Source organism: Enhydra lutris, unplaced genomic scaffold (assembly GCF_002288905.1).
Source record: "Enhydra lutris kenyoni isolate GAN:26980312 unplaced genomic scaffold, ASM228890v2 scaffoldscaffold37, whole genome shotgun sequence".
Classification (NCBI taxonomy): Eukaryota; Metazoa; Chordata; class Mammalia; order Carnivora; family Mustelidae; genus Enhydra; species Enhydra lutris.
The window spans coordinates 22380356-22403913 of NW_019154121.1; the positions used below are offsets into that span (position 1 = coordinate 22380356).

At 40.3% G+C, this 23558-nt stretch overlaps 1 protein-coding gene across 1 annotated transcript in view; it reads left to right on the forward strand.

Annotated features, from left to right (window-relative positions):
• Positions 1–5792: 5792 nt before the first annotated feature.
• Positions 5793–23558, forward strand: part of LOC111154419 (p21 (RAC1) activated kinase 1) — a 96503-nt gene continuing 78737 nt past the window's right edge. The window contains exons 1-2 of the mRNA XM_022514006.1: positions 5793–5952; positions 22867–23077. Coding sequence (XP_022369714.1) covers positions 22888–23077 — 190 coding nt within the window. The 5' untranslated portion in view covers positions 5793–5952; positions 22867–22887. The remainder of the gene's footprint in view (positions 5953–22866; positions 23078–23558) is intronic.

Here is a 23558-nt window from a genome sequence, read left to right on the forward strand (position 1 = left end):
ACCCACCATTGAAAGGGGCTCTCTAGGACTGAGGCAGCTAGTCAGCTTTCTATAACCAAATCAGCATCTGGTTTTGAGAAAACTAAAATAGACGATGCTTGAACTTGATCTTTCCTGTTGAAGACACCAGTGGTCCTGCCTTATATTGTATGTTAATGTTTTATTGTTTCTTCTGCCTTCTTTATTTTGTTTATTCAATTTTCTAGTGTGTGACTTTTAGTTTTATATATGCTGGCCTCCATTGTTAGTGGTGATTAGTGGAGACAGACCATTTCTAGGTTGTCTTTAATCCCTGAAGCCTAATGTGTGCAAGGGTACATGGTAGATGTTTGATAATTATTTCAAGAGATAGCATACTTATTGGATTTGTAGGCGATACAGACTGGAAGGGAAAACTATACTAGATGGCAGAGAGAGAGTGAGCAGGAGAGCTTGCAAAGATGGGTTGAAGCCAACAAGATGGAATTTAAGGAGGATGACAGAGAAGTTCTACATTATAAGTTTCAAAGAAATGGCAACATATGAGCAGGCTGGAGGAGACCTCGCATGATGCTATTCTTACAAAAATGGTGATTTGGGCTGCCTAAGCTCAATGCCAACCAAAGACACTGCAGTGGCTAGAAACTAATGCAACTTCAGACTGAATTACTGGAAGTAAGCAGAGTTAGAGAAGGCGATAGTCCAACTATGTTCTGAGGGGGACAGACTGCACTTAGAGTGTCATGTTCCCCATAGGATACCAAGTAGTAAGAGGGTCATGGCAAACATGACCATGTTTAGTGAAAGGTGCCCCCGGTCACCACTATGCAAAGTAGAGTCTGAATTGTTCTCAATCTACAATGAGGTAAACATAAAAATTGAGAGTGTTTAGAAACTTTTATAGCAATTTGACAGAGTAATTTTGTGTCTAATGAATCTAGTAAAAAAGAAAATGAACCTTATCTTGTATGTCCTTTATTTTGCTTGATACTTTTATTTTTTATTTTAATACATTTTATTTTTAGAGCAGTTTTAGGCTTAGAGAAAAATTAACCAGAGAGTACAGAGCTCTCACTCTCTCTCCTCCTCCCCTTGCATTTTGCCAATTATCAACATCTTGCATTAGTGCGGTACAATTGATGAACCAGTATTGAAACATTATTACTAACTGAAGTCCATAGTTCATATTAGGGTTCACTTCTTGTGTTGTACAGTTCTGCAGGTTTTGACAAATACACAATGTTGTATATCCACCATTATAGTATTATATGAAATAATTTCATTGCCTTTAAATGCCTTAAAAATGCCCTCTGTTCCACCTCTTCATTATCCCACCCTACTTCTGAACCTGTTGCAACCACAGATATTTTTGCTGCTTCTATAGTTTTGCATTTTCCAGAATATCATACTTCTCAAACTTGCTTTTTACTTGGTATTTTTCCACTTAGGGTTTTTCTGTATCTTTTTGTGGTTTGGTGGTTCTTTTCTTTTTATTGCTGAATAACTGGCCATTGTATGGATATTTGTTTACTCATTTATCTATTGAAGGATATTTTGGTTGTTTATATATTTTGGCAATTATAAATAAGGCTGTAATAAATGTTTATGGGTAGGATTTTGCGTGGACATAAATTTTCAGTGTGCTTGGATAAATACCTAGGAATGCAATTGCTGGATTATATGGTAAGCCTATATTTGACTTTATAAGAAATTGCCAAACTGTCTCCCAAAGCAGCTGTACCATTTTGCATTCCCATCAGCAGTGAATGAGAATTCTTGTTGCTGCATATACTCACTCACATTTGGTGTTATCAGTGTTTTGGATTTTAGCCATGTTAATAGGTATGTAGTTGTACTTCATTATTGTCCCTAACGGCATATGATGTTGATTATCTCTTCATATTCTCTATATCTTATTTGGTGAGGTGTCTGTTCAGATCTCTTATCTATTTTTTGATTGGGTTGTTTGTTTTGCTGTTGAGATTTAAGAGTTCTTTGTACATTTTAGATACAAGTTCTTTTTTTGTTTGTTTGCTTCGAATTCTTATTTAAATTCTAGTTAGTTAACACATAGTGTAATACTGGTTTCAGAAGTAGAATTTAGTGATTCATCTCTTACAGATAACACCCAGGGCTCATCATAACAAGTGCCCTCTTTAAAACCCATCACCCATTTAGCCCATCCTCTACCCATCTCCCTCAGGTTGTTCTCTATAGTTAGGAGTCTTTGGTGTTTTGCTTCCCTCTCTCTCTCTCTTTTTTTCCCCCTTCTCATATGTTCATTTATTTGTTTTGTTTCTTAAATTCCACATATGAATGGAATCATATGGTATATGTCTTTCTCTGACTTAATTTGCTAAGCATAACATACTCTAGCTCCATCCACATCATTGCAAAGGGCAAGATTTCATTCTTTTTGATGGTTGAGGAATAGTCCATCGTGCATACACACATACACACAGAGATATACAAACCACATCTTCTTAAACCATTCATTAGTTGATAGACATTTGGGCTCTTACCGTAGTTTGGCTATTGTTGATAATGCTGCTATTATCGGGGTGAATGTGTCCCTTCAAATTTGTATTTTTGAATCCTTTGGGTTAAAAACCTAGTAGTACAATTGCTGGGACAGAGGGTAATTCTATTTTTAACTTTTTGAGGAACCTCCCTACTATTTTCCAGACTGGCTTCACCAGTTTGCATTCCCACCAGCAGTGTAAGAGGGTTCTCCTTTTTCTGCATCCTTGCCAACATCTGTTGTTTGGGTACAAGTTCTTTATCAGATATGTATTTTGCCAATATTTTCTCAAGTCTATGACTTGTCTTTTCATTCTCTTAATGGTATCTTTTGCAGAACAGAAGTTGTACATTTTAATAAAGTTCAATTTACCAACTTGTTCTTTTATGGGTCATGATTTTGCTGTTGGATCTGAAAAGTCATAACCAAACTAAGGTCATCTAGATCTCCCATGTTAGCTTCTATACGTTTTATAGTTTTTCAGTTTACATTTATGTCTGTGATACATCTTGAGTTAATTTTTGTGTAAAGTGAAAAGTCTGTGTCCAGACCAATTTTTTTTTTTGCATGTCTAGTTATTCTGGCACCATTTATTGAAAAGACTCTTCTTTCTTCATTGAATTTACTTTGCTCTTTGTCAAAGATCAGTTGACTATATTTATGGAGGTCTATTTCAGACTTTCTATTCTGTTTCAATGACCTATTTGTCTTTTCATTTTGCCAATACCATACTGCCTTGCTAACTGTAGCTTTATAATAGGTCTTAAAGTCAGGTAATGTTAGTCCTTTATATAGATGGATATCTATGTAGCTTTAGTTACATCCATGAAGATATTTTGCCTATGACATATTTCAGACCAACTGAATCAAAATCTGTGCTAGAACTTTAGTATATATTTTTAAAGTTTCCCAGGTAATTTTGATACAAAGGGAGAGTTGAAAATCATCATACTGAAATTGTAAACTCCTTGAAGGTATGGTCTTGTTCACTGATGTGTCTGTCTCTGGTAGCTTATACTAGATGCTTCAGTAGTTAGTGAATGACCAGGTGACTAATAGAACTGGGAGTATCTATCCTGGAGAAGAGGAAAAAGTTCAGGTGCTTGATAGATTACCATAACATATATCTTAAAGCCTTTAATATTTGTCTCGAAGGACGTTTTTTGATCGCTCCAGGAGGCAGATGAAAGTTTACAGAGAGGCTGGCTGAATGTTAGGAAGCATTGCCCAACAGTGTTATTTCCAAGTGAGCTCTCTGTCTTTATGTGTATTTCAGCAGAATGTGGAAAACCATCTCTAAGGGGTGGGGGATGCTGCATGGAGTGGAAAGTTGGTTAAGATCAGGTGCTATGATTATTGATGATTACTTTGAAAAACAATGTCCAAGGCTTCTGCCTTTCATCCATGCTGTGTAAGTTGAGAGAAGGGTGTGGGGTCAAAAGAACATCTTAAAACTACTTTGAAGCTGAGTTCTCATAGTGCAGCTGGTCCCACACTCTGTGTTACTGACCGTGTCTCTCTAGAATATGGATGTCTTTGAGAAATTCCCTCCTTCCTCCACTAAATTTGGGACTTCTTATAATTGGACTAGCATGGGTACTCAGGGTCTGGAAAAGGCAAAAGATACTTAACAGAAGAGTTCTTTCCATCCTCATTGGAGTTCTTCCCCTACACCCTTCTGCAGTTAAATGATTTGGGCACATAGAATGGAGATGTAGCTATCTGGCAGGGGAAATGGATAAAAGCCAAAAAATTTCTCTCTAGCAGCTGGGACGGGGTATGGCAGTTTTATATAAAGATGACTAACATGGCAGAGAGAAATAAAGTATAGATTTAGGAGTCGGATCAAAGTTGGGACAACTTGGCCATTTTCCAGCTGTGTGGTCTTGGGAAAGTCACTGTCCTCCTTCACAGATTACATTCTGTCTTTCACTGAGTTCTTGCTGCTGCTGCTTCTGAGCTGTATCTTTAGAATATGCTTGTTTTGTTTCAGCTTATCTTCTAATAATTAGTCTAAATCATTATCTTTTGCCTGGAGTTCCGTAAGAATCTACTAACTTGTTTTCTTGTTTTCCACCATTCTCCCCTTTATTCTCCATTCAGCAGTCGGCGATCCTGTTAAAGATGTAAATTAGGTCTTGTCATTATGCTTAAAATCTTCCAAAGCCTTCTGATTGTTAAAACCTAAAACAAAACCCCAACTCCTAGCTCTGACCTGGAAGTTACCTTGCATAATCTGACTCTTGTCATATGTCTCAACAGCAGGGTGTAGAGGGGAAGTTGATGGGGCAGTATTATTTCTTAGGGAACATTTGGATATGTATGAAGGTGGTTTTTTTGGTTAAATTGTTGAGGGGGCACTAGTGGGATTTAGGGGGTTTGGGCCAGGGTTAGTGAATGTCCTGTAATGTGTTGTTCAGCTCTGGACTCATTACAATGCCTAATGCCCAGTACGTGATTAAGAAATACTTATCGTGGGGCACCTGGGTGGCTCAGTGGGTTGGGCCGCTGCCTTCGGCTCAGGTCATGATCTCAGGGTCCTGGGATCAAGTCCCACATCAGGCTCTCTGCTCAGCAGGGAGCCTGCTTCCCTCTCTCTCTCTGCCTGCCTCTCTGTCTACTTGTGGTCTCTGTCAAATAAATAAAATCTTAAAAAAAAAAAAAAAAAGAAATACTTATCGTATGAAACCACATTCTTCCTGGACCTCAGTTTTAACATGTGATTTGGTAGAGAGCGTACTTCATAAGGTTGTGGTGAGATAGACATAACATTTCGTAAAGCACCTGGTATACAATAGCACTTAGTAAATGGTAGCTGCCCTGCTGAGACTTCTTTGCTTAGAAGCAATGTAACTGCCCACCTTGAGTCTTCCCTAGGACATCAGACACCTTCGTTGGTGGGGTAGAAGGGTGCGAACATCTCTTTACCAGAAGGCTAATCTGATCAAATCCTGGGTTTGACCAGAGTTGCCCCGGAGTCCAGACACAGCTGCAGAAACCAAGGCACAGAGGGGGTCTGGTTCTCTTCCTAGACTCTGGGGCTCACCCAGGACTCTGAAAGGCCCTGGAAAGTCTGGACCTGTGAGAAATTACCTTCTGCTGGAACCTAGGCGGGGAGGATAGCTGAGAGGGTGGGAAGGTAGTAGTCTCCCCGCCCGCAGAGCTTCTGGGAAAGGAGAAGCGCCGGTTTCCTCCCACCTCCTTCCCTCCCTTCTTCCTCCGCCCCTTCAGCTTCGCCAACCCCAAGCTGCGCCTTTGCTGCGCCCTGCGAGGGCGGGAGCGTGCTGCACCGGGAGCGGGAGCTGGGGCGGCTGAGCTGCTGGGAGCCCGGCCCCAGACGAGTAGAGCCGCGCGGGTGGAGCCAGCTCGTTGTGCGGCTAGCTGGGCGGGAGAGGTGCGGCTCTGCGACAAAAACAGTCGCCAGAGATGCCGGGGCCAGCTCCCCCCACCAGGTAATACTGGCCCACCCTGGGGCGCGCCTAGCTGGGCGCTGCTGGGGAGGGGGAGGGGTCTCCGTCGGCTTCCGGGGAGTGGTGCCTCGCAGTCTGGCGGATTTAGGGTCTTGCCTTAAAGAGACCCTAAGCAAGAGAAGGGGCTGAGGGCTGAGCCCTCAGATGAGCTGGCCTTCTAGGCCAGCACCTGGAAGCAGAGCTCTGGCTAGGGAAGGTTGTGAAGGAGAAGCTGGTTTGGGGGTGAACTGCTGTGTCTCACGAACCGTTCTCCTTTGCTAACACCGTTGTGCTTGGTGGTTACTGTGATGCTTTCCACTCTGTTTGGCTTAGCTGCGGGCCTGCTGGGACCATGGGGGGTTTTTCTCTTGGGTTTTGGGGAGGGGCATTATATTATAAGTGACCTGTTAAGAGGTGGAGTAAACCAGGACATTGGAGACCTAAGGAAGGGTAGGTATGGTTCAGTCAGCCTCTGTGCGCCTCAGTTTCCTTATTTGTGTGGTGAAGAGCTTGACCTTCTGTAAACTGCGTTTTGGAAAGGTGAGCTGGTTAAAGCCCTAGAATGAGCTGCAGAGATGTCCCTCTCAACAATGTGAGAGACAGGGGAATTTGAGAAGAAGACCTTTGTATCCTCTCCAGCCAGCCTTTTGGATGCCATCTTGCTGGTCTGCTGAGGACCCAGATGCTTAATAGACAAGGCAGAGGTTGAAAATGCTGATTGTTTTGGTGTTGAGTATAGTTATGTTGGGTGTAGGGAGGTGGGGTTGGAAAGAAACCGATCAAGGCATGTTAATGGTTTTTCTCTGAACTGGCCAGTGATTTGATACATGGGTGTAAAACTGTTTTAAACTAGGCTGTCTTGGGGTGCCTGGGTGGCTCAGTGGGTTAAAGCCTCTGCCTTCGGCTCAAGTCATGATCCTAGGGTCCTGGGATGAGCCCCACATCAGGCTGTCTGCTCAGTGGGGAGCCTGCTTCCCTTCTCTCTCTGCCTGCCTCTCCGCCTACTTGTGATCTCTCTCTGTCAAATAAATAAATAAAATCTTTAAACCAGACTATCTTCATTGGAGCCCCCTCCTTACTCAGCCTAGTTAATGACAGACCTTGGGGGCTGTGTAATGTCTTACTATAATTCTTTCCTTGATCATCTGGGACCAAGAAACATGTTAGGCCTGATACTAACCTACCTTGATTATTTTGATCTCCTTCCTCCCCCTAGTTTTTCTGTGATTCTGTCTGTCTCTCCCCCCCCCCCATTTTTCTTTCTACTTCCTACTCCTGATCATTTTTCCTTCTCCCTTACCCATCTTTTCTGCCACCCTCCACTTTCTTCCTTTTTCCTACTCTCTTCATACTTCCCTTTCTTATTCTTTCCCCTCCATAGCTAGTTTTTCCTTCCTTCTCTTGGGTCCTTCTCTTCTTGGTTAGGCTTTCTTCTCTTTTCCTTTTAGAATTGTTGGTTAAGGGTTGCCTGGCTGGCTCAGTAGGTGGAGCATGGGACTTGTGATCTTGGCGTTGCATGTATGAGGCCTGTGTTAGGTGTAGAGATTACTTACAAATAAAATCTTAAAAGAGAAATACAGGAAATAAAATTGTTGGTTAAGCTTTCTCATTATTAATAGGTTCATAGGGACCTTTGTTGTGTTTGTGAGGTCCAAACACTGTGTTTCCTCCCTAACTCCCTTACGTTTAGCTTTCATCTACAAATTCTGTCTTCCCCAAGTGCCAGTCTCTTTCCTTACTTCCTCTGTGTCTTGCTTTGGGCCTGCCAATAAGCAATCTTTCTTCCAGGATTTGACCCCCTCTTCCTTTGCAGAGGGGAGGAGGCAGCGGTAGGCAGTAGGGAGTAAGCAAGATGAGAAGTGGAGAGCTTGAAGACTAGAGTGGGAGAAGAGCACAGTGTCCAGTGGGGCTGGGCAGAGGCCCAGACTGTCTTTTGTGACAAGTGACTGGGAACAAAAGCTCTATGGCAGCTTTGAGGCATTGCTTACCTGGAGGAAAAGAGGTGACTTGTGAGCCTATGAAAGAAGAGGAGATAGTAGAGATGGGGTAGAGGGAGAGAAGGTGGAGTCCTGAGGGAGAAGAACAGTGATCTTTTTTTTTTTTTTTTCAATTTTAAATTTTATTTTTTTTATAAACATATATTTTTATCCCCAGGGGTACAGGTCTGTGAATCACCAGGTTTACACACTTCACAACACTCATCATAGCACATACCCTCCCCAATGTCCATAATCCCACCCCCCCATCCCCCTCCCCCCATTAACCCTCAGTTTGTTTTGTAAGATTAAGAATCACTTATGGTTTGTCTCCCTCCCAATTCCATCTTGTTTCATTTACTCTTCTCCTACCCCCTTAACCCCCCATGTTGCATCTCCTCTCCCTCATATCAGGGAGATCATATGATAGTTGTCTTTCTCCGATTGACTTATTTCGCTAAGCATGATACCCTCTAGTTCCATCCACGTCGTCACAAAGAACAGTGATCTTTTGAAGAAGAGGGTGGACTGGGCAAGATAGGTATTATTTGGGTAGAGGTAGGTGTGGTGGGAAAGACTGCAGTCTGGAAAAGAGGACCATATAGGTTAATTTCTTTACCTCTGAAGGCTGGCTTTTTGGACTGTTTTGTTTCTATTCAACTAACTTTACTTGAGTAGCGTTCTCAAAGTGGGAGAATGAGAGGGGAAACAGAGATAAGACAAGGTTGCTATTTTCCTGGCACTCACTGTCTACACTGTAATGTGGAATGCACATGTATACAAAGAGCTTTGAATATGACATCTGTCATCATCACACATTCTCTGGATCACCTGTTCTGTGTTAGTTATGGTGCCAGGTGCTGGGGATACAAAGATGGAAACTGGACTCAGTTGCTACCCTCTGTTGTGATTCAAGGAGTACAGACATCTGTAACCTCATGTGTTAATGTATATGTGATAGAAGCACAAGGGGCTATGATAACACAGGGGGAAACTTTAATCAGCAAGTCAGTGGCTGAGCTGGTGCCTAAATTCAAGTCTTCTCTAAAGGTGGTATCTGTTCTCTTATGCCATGGTCTCTTCTGACCCTGTGAATGCATATAGTATATAGAGAGTTTTCTTAATTTTTCGTCCACATGTGGGGCTGGACTCAAGGTATTACTGAGATGAAAAAGAAGCAGTTCCATGTGATGGGTCACTGTGCCATGGCCAAGCACTCATTACCTTGAAAGGGAAACTGATTTGATCCCTGTTAATTTCTCCTGGCTCTAGGTCACTTGGGTGAGTTTCCTCTATAAGTCATTTACTCTCTTCCTCCTTTTCCACACCCCTCTATTTTCTTAAATTCAATTTCGGGTAGGCTAAAATCCAGATGGAGCTAGGCTAGACACTTCACTTCCACTGGCCTCTGTAAAACAGGGATTTAACACCTCATAGGGTTGATGAAGAACAAATGAAATAATGAATGTGTGAAACTAATTTGTAAACTGTGAAGTGTTCTATAGATGTTACTGTGGTTGTTCCTGAATGCATTTTCAGCCGTGAAAATGCTCAGATGCTGTAGCATAAAAGAACTGCCTAGGGGGTGCCTGGGTGGTTCAGTTGGTTAAGTGGTTGCCTTCTGCTCAGGTCATGATCTCAGGGTCCTGGGATCAAGCTCTGCACTGGACTCCCTGCTCAGTGGGAAGTCTGCTTCTCCCTCTGCCTCTCCACCTTGCTCTTGTTCACTCGCTCTGTCTCAGATAAATAAAATTTTTAAAAAAATCTTAAAAAAAAAAAAAAAAGGAAATGCGTAGGGTTACTCACTGACTGGTTTAAAACTGAGCCTCAATTCTTTTTTTTTTTTTTTAAATATTTTATTTATTTATTTGACAGACAGAGATCACAAGTAGGCAGAGAGGAGGAAGCAGGCTCCCCGCTGAGCAGAGAGCCGGATGCGGGGCTCGATCCCAGGACCCTGGGATCATGACCTGAGCCGAAGGCAGAGGCTTTAACCTACTGAGCCACCCAGGTGCCCCTGAGCCTCAATTCTTAATAACGAAGGAAAAGGAGGGAGTTAGAACAAGGATGATTTAGAGACTGGTAATTGAATCCCATGTTAAAAACTGAGTTCAAGAGATATAGTGATTTCTTTTAGGTCAAACAAATAGTAGGTGGCAAGTATAAAAGATATTATTTTTGGTGGCACCTTGTGATACAGGGTGGGAAAAAAGGAAGAAGAAAAGGAAGGAGGGGGAGGGATTTAAAAGCATACTGACCTCAGTTCAGATTTTGTTTCCATAACCTACTAGCTCCTTGGTTTTTTATCTTTCTAAACTTCATATATAAAATAGAATATATTTACACCTACTTTGAAGAGTTATTTTAAAGCTTAAAAATAATTATATAAAAATTTATCTAGTAGGCACTTAATAGCTATTTTTGCAAAAATAAACTCTTAAATTATCTTCTAAAGATAGTCTTCCTTGACTCCTAGGCTATTAAGGGCCCCTCTTTGGGATTCATGAAACACTCGTGTTCTTCCTCTCACCACTCACAGTTGCACTTATTGTGTCATACTGTCATTGTGGTTTATGGATCACCTATTCCATTAGTATGTGACTTTTTGAGGCTAGAGACAGGGTCTAGTAAATCTTGGTGTGTCCTCTTGCTGAGCCCCCTTTCGTTGCTAGGTATAGACTGGTAAACACAAAGAACTTAGTTGCTTCTTTGTGAAGCTTACTGTTTATTGCTGGAGACGTATAATAAATAAGCAAAAATATTTCATGATAGATGCTGTGAAAACCAAGAGTTTCATTTGTTCATTGTAGGTTTAGGTACTTAGAAGAAATGCAGGCAGAATTGTCTAACAGATTATTAGTCTGAAAGAACTTTTGGGCTAAAGGTAAAAACTTGGGTACTGTCAACATATAGGTAATAAGTAAAGCTATAGGAATGGATGAAATTATCTAGACAAGAGTGTAGCGTATGAGGAAAGGAGGTTCTTAGCCTTGGACATGTCAAGCTAGCAAGAGTCTGCAAAGGAGATAGGAATACACAGAAAGATAAAAGGAAAGCCAGGTGAATGCTGCAGAGATATTAGGTAAGGTGAGGGCAGAATAGTAACCATTTGATTTGGCAACATGGAGATGGTTGGTTGTCTTGACAAGACTACTTTTGGTGAAATAGAGGGTGTTACTTAGTGAACCAAAGGGGAGGAAGTGGAGATAGTGTAAATAGACAATTCTTCTGAAAAGCTTTGCTATGAAGGGAAACAAAGAAATGTGTTTTGAGGAATATGTTGGTGTCAAGGAAGGGGTGTATGTGTATGTGTGTCTTTGAATAGGAGACACTATAGCATGTTTATATTCACTCAGTATTTACAGATCAGGCCAAAAATTTAGAGATCCTCTTCATTTTTTTCCTTTACACTGTACATCCAGTCTCTAAATAAGCCATTTGGTTCCACCTTCAAAATACCTACCTTTGCTGTACTACAGTATACCTACTGCAGTCCTGTCAAGCTACCACCAGTTCCCACCTCAATTAATGTAATAGTTTCTTAATGGTCTCTTCATTTTTCCTTTGCTCCCCTGCAGTCTGTTCTCTGTAGCCAGAGTGGTCCATTTAAAACATAAATCAGGGGTGCCTGGGTGGCTCAGTGGGTTAAAGCCTCTGCCTTCGGCTCAGGTCATGATCCCAGAGTCCTGGGATCGAGCCCCGCATCGGGCTCTCTGCTCGGCAGGGAGCCTGCTTCCTCCTCTCTCTCTCTGCCTGCCTCTCTGCCTACTTGTGATTTCTGTCTGTCAAATAAATAAATAAAATCTTTAAAAAAAATAAAAAAAAATAAAACATAAATCAGATCACTACTCAAAATTCTTCAGTGTCTTCCCATGCTTGATACAAGATCCAAATTACTATGGCCTGTAAAGTCCTATATAGTCTGACCTCTGGCTGCACCTCTAATTTAATTTTTCTGCCATGTTTCTCCTTGTTCACTAAACTTTGGTCTTGTCCTTTTTGCTACTCTACATGCCCCAAAATATTCTCATCTTGGACATTTGTACTTACTGCTCCCTCTGCTTAAAATGCTTCCACATGTTACGTTGATTAGTTGTCTCATTTCATTCAGGTCTTAAGTGTCTTTTCCTTAAAGAAGCCTGTCCTGGTCATCTTGTCTTCTATATCACCCATCCCTGGCCTCCCCCCACCCAGAGTCACATGCACTACTCTTTATTTTCATTATGGTCTTGACATTATATATTTGCTTACTTCTTTGTCTGCTTCTCTTACTAGTCCATAAAACCCACGAACACAAGGACATTGTCTTATTCAGCTAGATTAGTACTGGTACATTGTAGGTGCTCAATAAATACATATTGAATGACTGAATAGAATTAAGAGAGAGAGATGGAGAGGGAGTGGGAGAGATTGATTGATAGTTTGGTTGATTAGTATAGCCAAAAGAGATCATTCCAGGTGAGAGGGAGTGCAAGTTGAGGGAGAAGAAGGAATGGCTTTTGATGGGAATAGGAATACCTCCTTCATTGTAAATGGGTGGTACAGGGGCAGGGAGGCATATGGATTTGCAAGTGGGAAGATGGAGTTCTCCTGCAAGGATTTCTGTTTTCTTACAGAAGGTGAGTTCATCAGTGAAGGTAAAGGGGTGAGTGGGAAGCCTAATTGAATCCCCATTTGAGGCAAGGTAATCTTTTGCAGAAAGGTATTCATAATTTTCAAGTGAAAGCAGTCAATTAGGTAACATTCTTTAGGATATTCAGCTGCTTCAGTACAGAGACAGTTGGGGGAGAGTGGGAGTTCGACTATCCCAAAGCTGGGATTTTGCCAGTTGCATTTTGTAAAGGGAGAGAAGACAAGGCAGTTGATTGTTTTGTGTGTGTGTGTGTTGTTGTCGTTGTTTTTATTTATCAGATTTGTTTAGATTGATCAAATTTGTTTAAAGTATACATGTACAGTGACAGCCCGTTACAAACTTATTGTCTTACACATTTTACTGAGAATCAGTTATACATTGCTTGTAATTAATATCTTAAGTCTTAGTTCATTGGCCTCTACCCCAGCATTAATAGGCTCCTGTGGTAATATGACTGTGATAGCATTGTGAACTTTCAGCGCATTGTATTGTATCTATTGGAGAGCAAATTCTAATTCCCCTAACTTTTTTTTTTTATTGTGGTGAAATATGCATAACATAAAACTTACCATCTTAACTATTTAAGTGTGTGGGTTAGTGGCATTAAATACATTATTAAATTAGTATGCAACCATTAGCACCATTCATCTTATAAGTCTTCATCTTGTAAAACTGAAATTCTGTGCCTATTAAACAATAACTCCCTATTCTCCCTTCCTACCAGCCCCTGGCAGCCACCATTTTACTTTTTGTCTTTATGATTTTGACTACTCTAAGTACCTCATATTAGTGGAATCATATGGTATTTGTCTTTTTGTGATTGGTTTATTTCACTGAGAATAATGTTCTCAGGGTTCATTCATGTTGTAGCATATTACAAAATTTCTGTCTTTTTCTGAATAATATTTGATTGTATGTGTATATTATATTTTGCTGATCTATTCATCTGTTAAAGAATACTTGTATCGCTTCCACATTTTAGCTGTTGTGAATAATGCTGTTATGGGCATCGGTGTGCAAATATATATTTGAGACCCTGTTTTGAATATTTTTGTGTATATGTATCCAGAAGTGGAATTGCTGCATTTTATGGTAATTCTATTTTTAATTTTTTGACAAACTGCTATAATGTTTCCCACAGTGGCTGCACCAACTTACATTCCCGCCAGTAATGTGCAGGGTTCCAATTTCTCCACATCCTCACCAACACTTTTTGGTTTCTCTTTTTTTGATAGTTGCCATTCTAATGGGGCAGGGTGATATCTTATTGTAGTTTTGACTTGCATTTCCCTAATGATTAGTGATTATAACCACATGTGATTAGTAATTATAAGCACATTAGAACTTCTTTTCATGTGCTTATTGGCCATTCGTACCTCTTCTCTGAAGAAATATCTCTTCAAGTCCTTTGCCCATTTTTGAATTGAGTCGTTTGCTTTTTTGTTGCTGGGTTTTAGAGGATTGATGGCTTGTGATGTTTGAATGATTTTGACGGGCTATAGTTAAGGAAAAAGAGAGGTGAAGACAGGAGGTACTAATGGATAGTGGGTTTGAGCTGAAAATAAAGTCTAGGAATTGTAGTAGAAGTTCTTGAGCAAGTGAGCGGCATGGATAGAAGGTTGTGTTGGAGTATATAGGATTCATTCCAGATACTGGAGTTAATATACATTTTGGTGATAAGGTTCAGGGTGTGATTATGGGAGTATTGGCCAATTTGGACTAGAGGTCAACAGTTAAAATGGCCAGTGTGTTGGAACGGTCATCATTGTTGGCAGGGTATAGAGGCCATCTAGAATGATAATTGGGGAGGTACAGAAGAAGACTAATCTAGGAACTAAAGTCTTTGAGTGAGGTGACTAGGAATGGGGTACCAGGCAGCAAGGATAAGGCAGTGTGGGAAATCACAGGAAATGTTCGGGCAGAGATTGACTAGAAGGTCAATCCATTCAGGAGACAACTGAGTAGATTCCAGTGTTTCTTGGGTGGTTGAACCAGATGGCCTTATAAGTTCCTTCCAGCTCTCAGATTGTATGGGCCTCACGTTTTAGTGATGATTTTCTCACTTCAGGGCATCCATTGGGAAGTCTAATGGTTTGGTAAAATAGATTTAAAATTTCCCCTTAACTGTTAGGAATAGCTTAATTGGGGCTGCAGGTCAGGAATTTCCCAATATGGTAGGGAGAGTACCAGTACCTTGGTAGTAGTACTGGTTCTGCAAGTAACTCTAGTGGCTTTCTGCAAGGGTGGTAGAAGTAAGGAAGATGTGTAGGTATTATTGGGGCAGGGGAGAGGAGGGTGAAGGTACAGGGCTAGCTTAAGTCTTGGACCCCAAATCTCTCTGCCTTTTCCATTTCACTTCTCTGGCTCCCACGCTCTCTAATTCCAGATACAGACCTTGTTCTTTCTGTCTCAAATTATAATTAGTGTAGAAAGAGTGTTTTTAAGAGAATCAGAATAATCAGTGTCTCTTCATGTCCTCACTATTTCACTGAGTGATCTTAGGTAAATTTCATACCTCTGTGGGTTTCAGGTTACCAGCTAAAATAAAGGTTTGAGATTGGCTGGTTTTTCAGGATCCTTCTAGCTTCTGTTTTGTTGTTGTTGTTGTTGTTTTGGGTTTTGTTGTTGTTGTTTTGTTTTGTTTTTCTGTAAACCAGGCTGCCTTAGTTAATGAGACTTTGCAAGGTACCTAGTATGTGTCAGGTCTGTGCTGGGTGGGACTTGTGACAGACTCAGTTTTGTCCCTTGTCTTGTTTGTGGTCTGGTGGGGCTGCCCAGAAATATAGAAACTGCTGCATAGAAGTATGTATAATTTAATTAAAATGTTGGGGAAAAGACAGAATTAGAGGGGCTTCTGTGAAGGTTTCATAGAGAAAGTGAATCAAAGTGGGTCTTGAAGAATGAGGAGGAGTTTGCTTGGCAGACAAGTTGGGACATCTTAGGCGGGGAGAACAGTGTGGGCAAAGGCAGGGGTATGAAAGCATATTGAGCTGGAATGACTAAGTTTAAGGAATAGTAGAGATAAAACTGGAAAGATGAGTGGGGGATAAGAACAGATATTTATTGGACATCTATTTTGTGCCAGGCAACATGCTAGGTGCATATATATGTTCCATGTATATCTATATATCTATGCTTTTAAATTCTAGTAATCAGGGTGCCTGGGTGGCTCAGTTGATTAAGCATCTGCCTTTGGCTCAGAGCATGATCCCGGGGTCCTTAGATCCACCCCCATGTCCAGTCTCCCTGCTCAGCGGGGAGTCTGCCTCTCCTTCTCCCTCCTCCCACTCATACGCGCTCTCTCTCTTTTCTTTCTCTCTCTCTCAAATAAAATATTAAAAAATAAATTCTTGTAGCTCTATAAAGTACAGTCTTATTTGTATTTTACCTGTGGAAGCAGTGTCAGAAATTAAAGTAGCTTTTCCAACAACCCAGAAACAGCCTCCAGTTTTCCTCCCTGCTACTTCAGCAGTTGCTTTCTTGTTGCTAAACCAGAGCAAGTGGCTGGAGGCTGCATAGCGGGAGTGCCTTGGACGTGTCAGAAGGACATCCCTCAGCGAATTCAAGACTGCAGCATTCCGGGCTCCTGCCAAAGAAAACCTCTTGGCACAATTTAATTAAAGATCAGATTCTCATAACCAGGTGTCAAGGGCATGCAGTACTCCCCAGTTCTGGGTGGAGTGTTGGTCGTGCCAGTCTCAGCTGCTTTGAGTTGTTGACTGACAAATGTGATTAATATGTAGACTAGGTTTTATTTTTTCTTCTTCCTTTCCCTTCTTCACCTTAAACAATGGCGTGAGGAATTATTAGAAGTTATCTAGTCCCTTTGCCGTTAGAGTGAACAGTGACACGTGGTGTAGTAGAAAAAGAGTTGGTCCTGGAGTCACACAGACTTTATTTCACATCCATGCCTCTGCTGGCTCTGGGTGACTGGCAGTGTCTCTGATATTTTGCTTCTTCTGACTTGCTCACTGTTTTATCCCCAGCACCTAGCACAGCCTGGCATACAGTAGGTGATGAATAAATATTTGCATGCATGAATGAGAAAACTGACACCAACCAAGTAGATTTCCAAGTTTTCTGTAAATTCCAAAGTGTTTTCCAATGTTAGTGGTTATTAAGCTATCAGTGCCAAATGATGGCTGAAATCCTATTTGTAAAGATAGTTAGTTCAGGAGGTCTGTGGGGAAGCTGTTTTTTAGAATTTGAGCAACTCTGTTAAGCAGTTTATAGGACTCTCCAAAACTCCAAGTCCCATTGTGTGAGCTGAAGGCATCACAGAGCCCTCAGTGCAGACGGATGGCAGCTGGTCCCCTCCTCCAGGCAACAGCTCTTTTCTCATTGTCATCTCTCCACAGCCTTTTTAAATCAAGTGTCATCTTTTATTTTTAACATGGGACATTCATTGCGTGGATCTAGAACTGCTTAGAAGGGACCATTTTTCTGACTAGTGCTGTAGGTGTTATAGAACATAAAAGGCTCTCTGATTGCTGTGTCCTACTTTTTTATTTTTGTGTTGCATTCTACCTCACTGTACTTTCACACTTATGCTATTCCTGTGGTCTAGGATGCATTTGCCATTATCATTCTCCATCAAAATAGTCTGCTTATTTATTGTTTGTTTTCTTTGGTTCAGGTACTTTACCAATGCCTGCACCTAGTCCCTAGGTACAGGCATTAAATCAGAGCTCGGTACTGGTATTTGCCCTCTACCCCTTTTATTAGGAGAAATTTCAAAAGTACATCAAAGTTGAAAGAATTTTATAGTGAATACCTGTATGTCTACCACCTAGATTTTTCTACCATTAACATTTTCATATATTTGCTTTATCATATCCACTATAAATTATATATATATAAATTATATATGGACAAGAATATTATACCCGTGTTCATCCAATAATCCATCTTACTTTTTAAAAACACATTTCAAAGTAAGTTGTATATATTAGTATACTGCCCCGTAAGTACTTGAGCTGGTGTTTTAAAAAGCTCCTAGGGATTCTAATAGTCCAGGGTCAAAGACCACTAGTCTCATTTATTCTTTAAGCCCCTGCTTTTAACACCACCTCTTCTATGAAGCCTCACTGATCACCTAAATTCAATACTGTCTTTCCTTTTCATGTCTTCTCACATTTTACCACTTGTACTTCTCTGTAGCAGTGTTCACAATGGGCCTGGCACTGTGGTTTTCTAGTCCTATGTATCTTGCTTACTGAACTATGAGAATGTCTAGCGTTAGAGCATATTCATTTATTTATCTCTTTGTCCCTGGTTTCTACCATGGCACTTTATGTGTAAGTACTCAGTAAAGATTTATTGATTTGAATTGTACTTAAATGAAGAACCTGCAATGATATTAAAAGGTGTACGTAACTTTCACATGGCTGATTTGAAGACCGAGAATTTATTTATGCCTCATGAAAGACATTTAGTAAATATCAATCGAGTCCAGCCAAACATGTTTATATTGTGCCTTTTTTTTTTTTTTTTTTTTTTTTTTTTTTGCCACTGGCTGGATTTGACTTACCTAAATCAAGAGTAGCAGAGTTCAGGTCAGAAAAGGTACACGGGGGATAGAATTACCAGAGGTATATTTGGAAAATTCTTTGGCAGAGAGTCTGAAGACATGGGTTCTAATCCCACCTTTAAACTGCTGTGTTTTAGCAATTTCGTTCTGTGTTTACAGAATGAATACCTCAGTATTCCTACCTGTTATATGAGAGGGTCAGATTAGGCGACCTTTAAAAGTTGCTTCTGGCTTTGATGTTATGTATATCTTAAATTCTTTATTTTGGCCCTTTTTGTATTAGTGGCTGTGGCATCCGGATGTCATAGGGTGGAAAGGAGTAGCTGCTGCTGTACACAGTCCTTCCCTCAGTCTGTGTCCCGTTTCATTCAGTGTGTAAAGTACCTTACACATAATGGCTACTTGAAAAACGTTTTCTTTCCCTTCTTTCTGTGCTAGCACTGTATTTTTATGCTTTTTATAGAAAAGGGGACATAAATCACTTCCATTCCTTAGTTGCCTCTTGACCAGTATCTGTCTAGTGACCATAGAGTGGGAAACACCAAATTGTAGCTCATAGGTGGGGGGGACTTTTATTAGAGTCATAACTAGTAAATAGCAGAGCCAGGACCTAAATCCAGATCTCTTGATTTTAGATCCAGTCATCTTTTTATTATATCGCCTTACAGATGGCCTTTCTGAAACCTCACAACGATCCTGCGTTTATTACAGAGCCATTCAGTTGATTCATAATTAATACTTCAGTATAATTAGTTGCTCATAAATTATTAGGCTCCCTGAGCCTCTGGAGCATTGGTAAAATGTGATCAGCGTGTCTTTCCCTCTATTAGAGCAGTTTGTTGTCTAGGATGGATAGAGGGGTGCCATCTGAACTACCATTCTAAATGTTGGCTTTGAGCCTCGCTTTATACTGCAGCCCGTCAGAAGGCATTGGCTTGTCATTGTCCCAAATATTTGACCGGCACAGACTGTGAGAAGATTTAAGATGTGTTTGGTCTCCTTATTTAAGAATTGAGTATATTTTTCCTTTCTCCTCTCAGGATTGATCCTTTGGACTTGTTTTCCTATAAACAAAGTTTAAAATGGCGTAGTTTTAAAAATGTGCCAATTAGGGGCGCCTGGGTGGCTCAGTGGGTTAAGCCGCTGCCTTCGGCTCAGGTCATGATCTCAGAGTCCTGGGATCGAGCCCCGCATCGGGCTCTCTGCTCTCTAGGGGAGCCTGCTTCCTCCTCTCTCTCTGCCTGCCTCTCTGCCTGCTTGTGATCTCTCTGTCAAATAAATAAAAAAAAAAAAAAAAAAAATGCCAATTATTTTGCTGAATGTAGATCGCAAAATGACCAGTGTGAGGGGATCTGTGAAGTACAAAGAAAGTAAAGACTTGTGGAGAAACCACAGGAAGGGACTGTTTGGAGGGCTGCAGGGAAACTGGAAAGTAGTATAGAAACATCAAGTCCAAGTAAGTTCAGAGGGAAGGATCGGGAAGGTACAAAATTGTACGGTGTATAGTTGAAGATACAGACACTGTTTAACATTGAGAAAACTTGATTTGAGAAACATTGAGAAAACTCAATGTTTAACACTGAGAGAACAAGAAGACTTGGGGGATTTTGAAAGATGATTTCAAGTACCTAAAGTTCAGTCTGGGGAAGAAGCAATAGACTTTTCTGAATAGGGGTGAGATAGGATTTAGGACTAACAGAAGTAGTGTTTGTTTGCTTATTCATTTATTTGCTTACTTGTTCTTTATTCATTTGTTCAACAAATCTTTATTGATTATTCTGTGCCAGACCTGGTGTTCGGGATTGAGAAATAAGTAAGAGTGAACTTTGTTGACATAGTACATAGTCTAAAGCTGGCAGAGAAGAGGGTGTAGGGGGGAGGCAAATGTATAAACAAATAATTGCTGTGCAGTGTGAAATACATAGAACTTAATGTAAGTGAGAACTTTCTAAATGAAGTGACCAAAGATAGAATAGGCTGACTTTTGAGATCATAGATTTCCTAAAAATGGAAGTTTTCAAGCATAGGCCAGATGACCTTGGGTAGAATATGGTACAGAGGATTCAAGCATTGTATTCCAATAACAGATTTTAGGTTTCGATAATTTGGAATCATTTTGAAAGTGGAGGTCTACCCCCTGAGTATTCTCCAGGCATGGTTGAAAGATCTGAGAAATGAAGAAAAGCCTGTATCAGAAACGGTGGTGAACCTCTCTTGGCATAATCTTGGGCTGTTGCCTTGAAGGGGAGCTATATTCAGTGAGGCTTTGGGCTGAAGGACCTAAGAGGCAAGGAAGGGCCTGCTTCGTCTGTCAGGTGGCTGTAGGGAGTATAATTTTGGAACCTGCAGTCCAGGGTAGGAAGGTGCACTTGAGGACTCAGCCCATGGAAATCCCCTTTGTGGGAGCTGAGGGACTTGAGTTGGGGCTGGGAGAAAAAGCAAAGGCAGACCTGCAAAGTGAAGCCAGAAGAAATGGATAAAAAACACACCACCCAGAGAGTTAATATAGATTAATAATTCTTCTTGCTTACTTAATTTCTTTTGATCAAAAAGAGAAGTAAAGAGCAGATAGAGGTAGATGTTGGTTTGGTAAAGGTAGATAGGATGAGTTACAGAAAGGGTGAAGTTTGAATCTGGCCTGAAAGATGAGTAAGATTTTTATCAGTCAGAGGAGGGAGAAATCTTTGACAAGAAGCACTGGGGGATTGGAAGAAGGGTAAGAGACATGGCAAATCAAGAGAACAGAGATTTCTAATGTATAGTTTGAGTGTAGGCTGTGTCCAGGTATGGTGGCTTAGTTGGTAAGGAACTTTAGCTTTTGTTCTGGGATGTCAGTGATGGATTTTAAAGTAGAGGAGTGCTAATGTAGTGAAAAGAAGGGGCACATGCATCCCAGTGTTCATGGCAGCAACATCCACAATAGTCAAACTGTGGAAGGAGCCAAAATGTCCTTCAGCAGATGAATGGATAAAGAAGATATGTTTTTTATTTCGTATATTCCATCAGAAAGGATGAATACTTGCCATTTGTATCAACATGGATGGAACTGGAGGGGATGATGCTAAGTGAAACAAGTCAAGCAGAGAAAGACAATTATCATATGGTTTTGCTCATCGGTGGAACATGAGGAGTAGTGCAGAGGATCATAGGGAAAGGGAGGGAAGACTAAATGGGAAGAAATCAGAGAGGGAGACAAACCATGAGAGACTCTGGACTCTGGGAAACTGAGGGTTACAGAAGGGAGGGGTTTGTGGGGATGGGGTAGCTGGGTGATGGGTATTAAGGAAGGCACGTGTTAGGATGAGCACTGGATATTATACACAACTAATGAATCACTGAACACTACATCAAAAACTAATATGTTGACTAGCTGAACATAATAAAAAATGTAAAAAAAATAGAGAAGTGCTGTGTTTTAGATCACCTATGGCATGTAGAGAAAGAATTCAAGGGAGAAGTAGATGCAGGGGATCATTTAGTCCTACATTTATTAAAAAATGTAAAAAAGGTTAATAAATTTTGTTCATAACATTTAAATAATTGACATCTAAAGCGGTGGTATTCAAATCTGGCTGGCACTGGGATCAGTAATTTTTAACATTACAGAATTTTGTCCATAACCTAGTTACACTAAATAAAAATTTATGGGGGTCAGAACAGAACATCTTATTTCTAAAAAGCTCTTGGTGATTATTACATTGGTTTATTTATTTATTTATTTATTAATGAGAAACTTTAGCCTCTAAAGCACCATTGTGTTTACTTGACGGAGCTTATATTCTAAGTAGTCATGGCCAAAGATATAGTTTCCACTGTAACCTGGAAGAATAATGAGAGACTTTATTAAGTCTGTCTATGTATATGCCTGCTCATCGTCAAGGACACTTACTGATTTAAAGTAATAACATCCGTCTTCATTAAAACTCTTGTTACCATGTGATATCAATTTTTTTCCCCTTTTAAAAGATTTTATTCCTTCTCTTTGCCAGAAGCATTGGAGATTGCCAGTAAATTCAACACCATATATGACAGGATGGTTACTGCATTGACTATCATATATTTAGATCAAGGTCAAATTTTAGAGGAAGAAAATACTGGAGAGATGACATAGGCCAAGGGTCAGCAAACTTTTCCTATAAAGCACTAGATAAATATTTTAGGTTTGTGGGCATATAGTCTCTGTTGCAACTACTCAGCTCTGCCATTGAAATGTGAAAGATGCCATAGACAATATGTAAATGAACGGTTGTGTTCCAGTAAAACTATTAACAAAACCAGCAGCTTTAGGGACTCTTGATATAGTGATACAGTCCATTCTAGAGAGGGAACATAATTTTCCTAAGGTTACAAAATTAGAGGTTGGCAAAGGGTCACTGTGTAGAATGCTGTTAGTTTTATTTAATGAATGAATAAATGGAACCCAAGTGGTTAAGGAATTTCTTTAAAGCTAGTAAGTGGCACTGGGATTACTAATTAATTTAGCTGGGCCAATTCTGCCTTTCAAACTACATCAGGCTGGTTTTCTGTGCTCTCCAATGTCTTAGGTAGAGAAAAAGAAGAATCTTGTGAATGTTCAGCAGTGCTTGGCACAGAGTAGGTATTACATCTTTGAGTATTGTTGAGTGAGTAAGACGGTAGTAGTTACGGTGTGTGGTGGAAAGGTTTGAGTTGGGCCCTGAGAATGGGTTGTATCGTTTGGATTCTTTGAAATTTTTCAACATGTATTTCCTTTTGCATTGAAAATAATAAAAGAGTTATGTTGTTCTTTCTGATTCCAGTAGCTGCTGGTGGTGGTGACAATGTCAAATAACGGCCTAGACATTCAAGACAAACCCCCAGCCCCTCCGATGAGAAACACCAGCACTATGATTGGAGCTGGCAGCAAAGACGCGGGAACCCTAAACCATGGTTCCAAACCTCTGCCTCCAAACCCAGAGGAGAAGAAAAAGAAGGACCGATTTTACCGATCCATCTTACCTGGAGATAAAAGTACAGTATTTCATTTCTTTCTAACCATTTGTATGCTTAAGACAATTTTTTTTCTTTTGGTAACTTAGAGATCTGTCCTTTCCTTGACTTAATTTTTCTTTAATACCTTTTTCTTTAATACCTTTTTTGCCCTTAAATCCTTCCCTTGTCTTTCTTTCCCAAGGTGACTGAAGTCAGGAAATAAACTTATTTTTATACTTTATCAACTATTTCTAGCAAAATTCTAAGAAAATAATTAAGCTCTTGCCAGACTTTGGATAATCTGAAGCCATCTATTTACTTTATAAGTTATAAAACTTTTATGAACTCACAAAATATAAGAAATACTGGAGTGTCTTCATTTGGAAATGTTTTTTTCCAAGCTAGTGTCATTTTTGGAATGTCTTCTTTCTGGATTCTTGATTGCCTCTTCTTTATTCATGTGTCCTCCTCTCACATCTAGATTTGGAGATTAAATATCAGTAAGAAAGGCAAGTAGTTG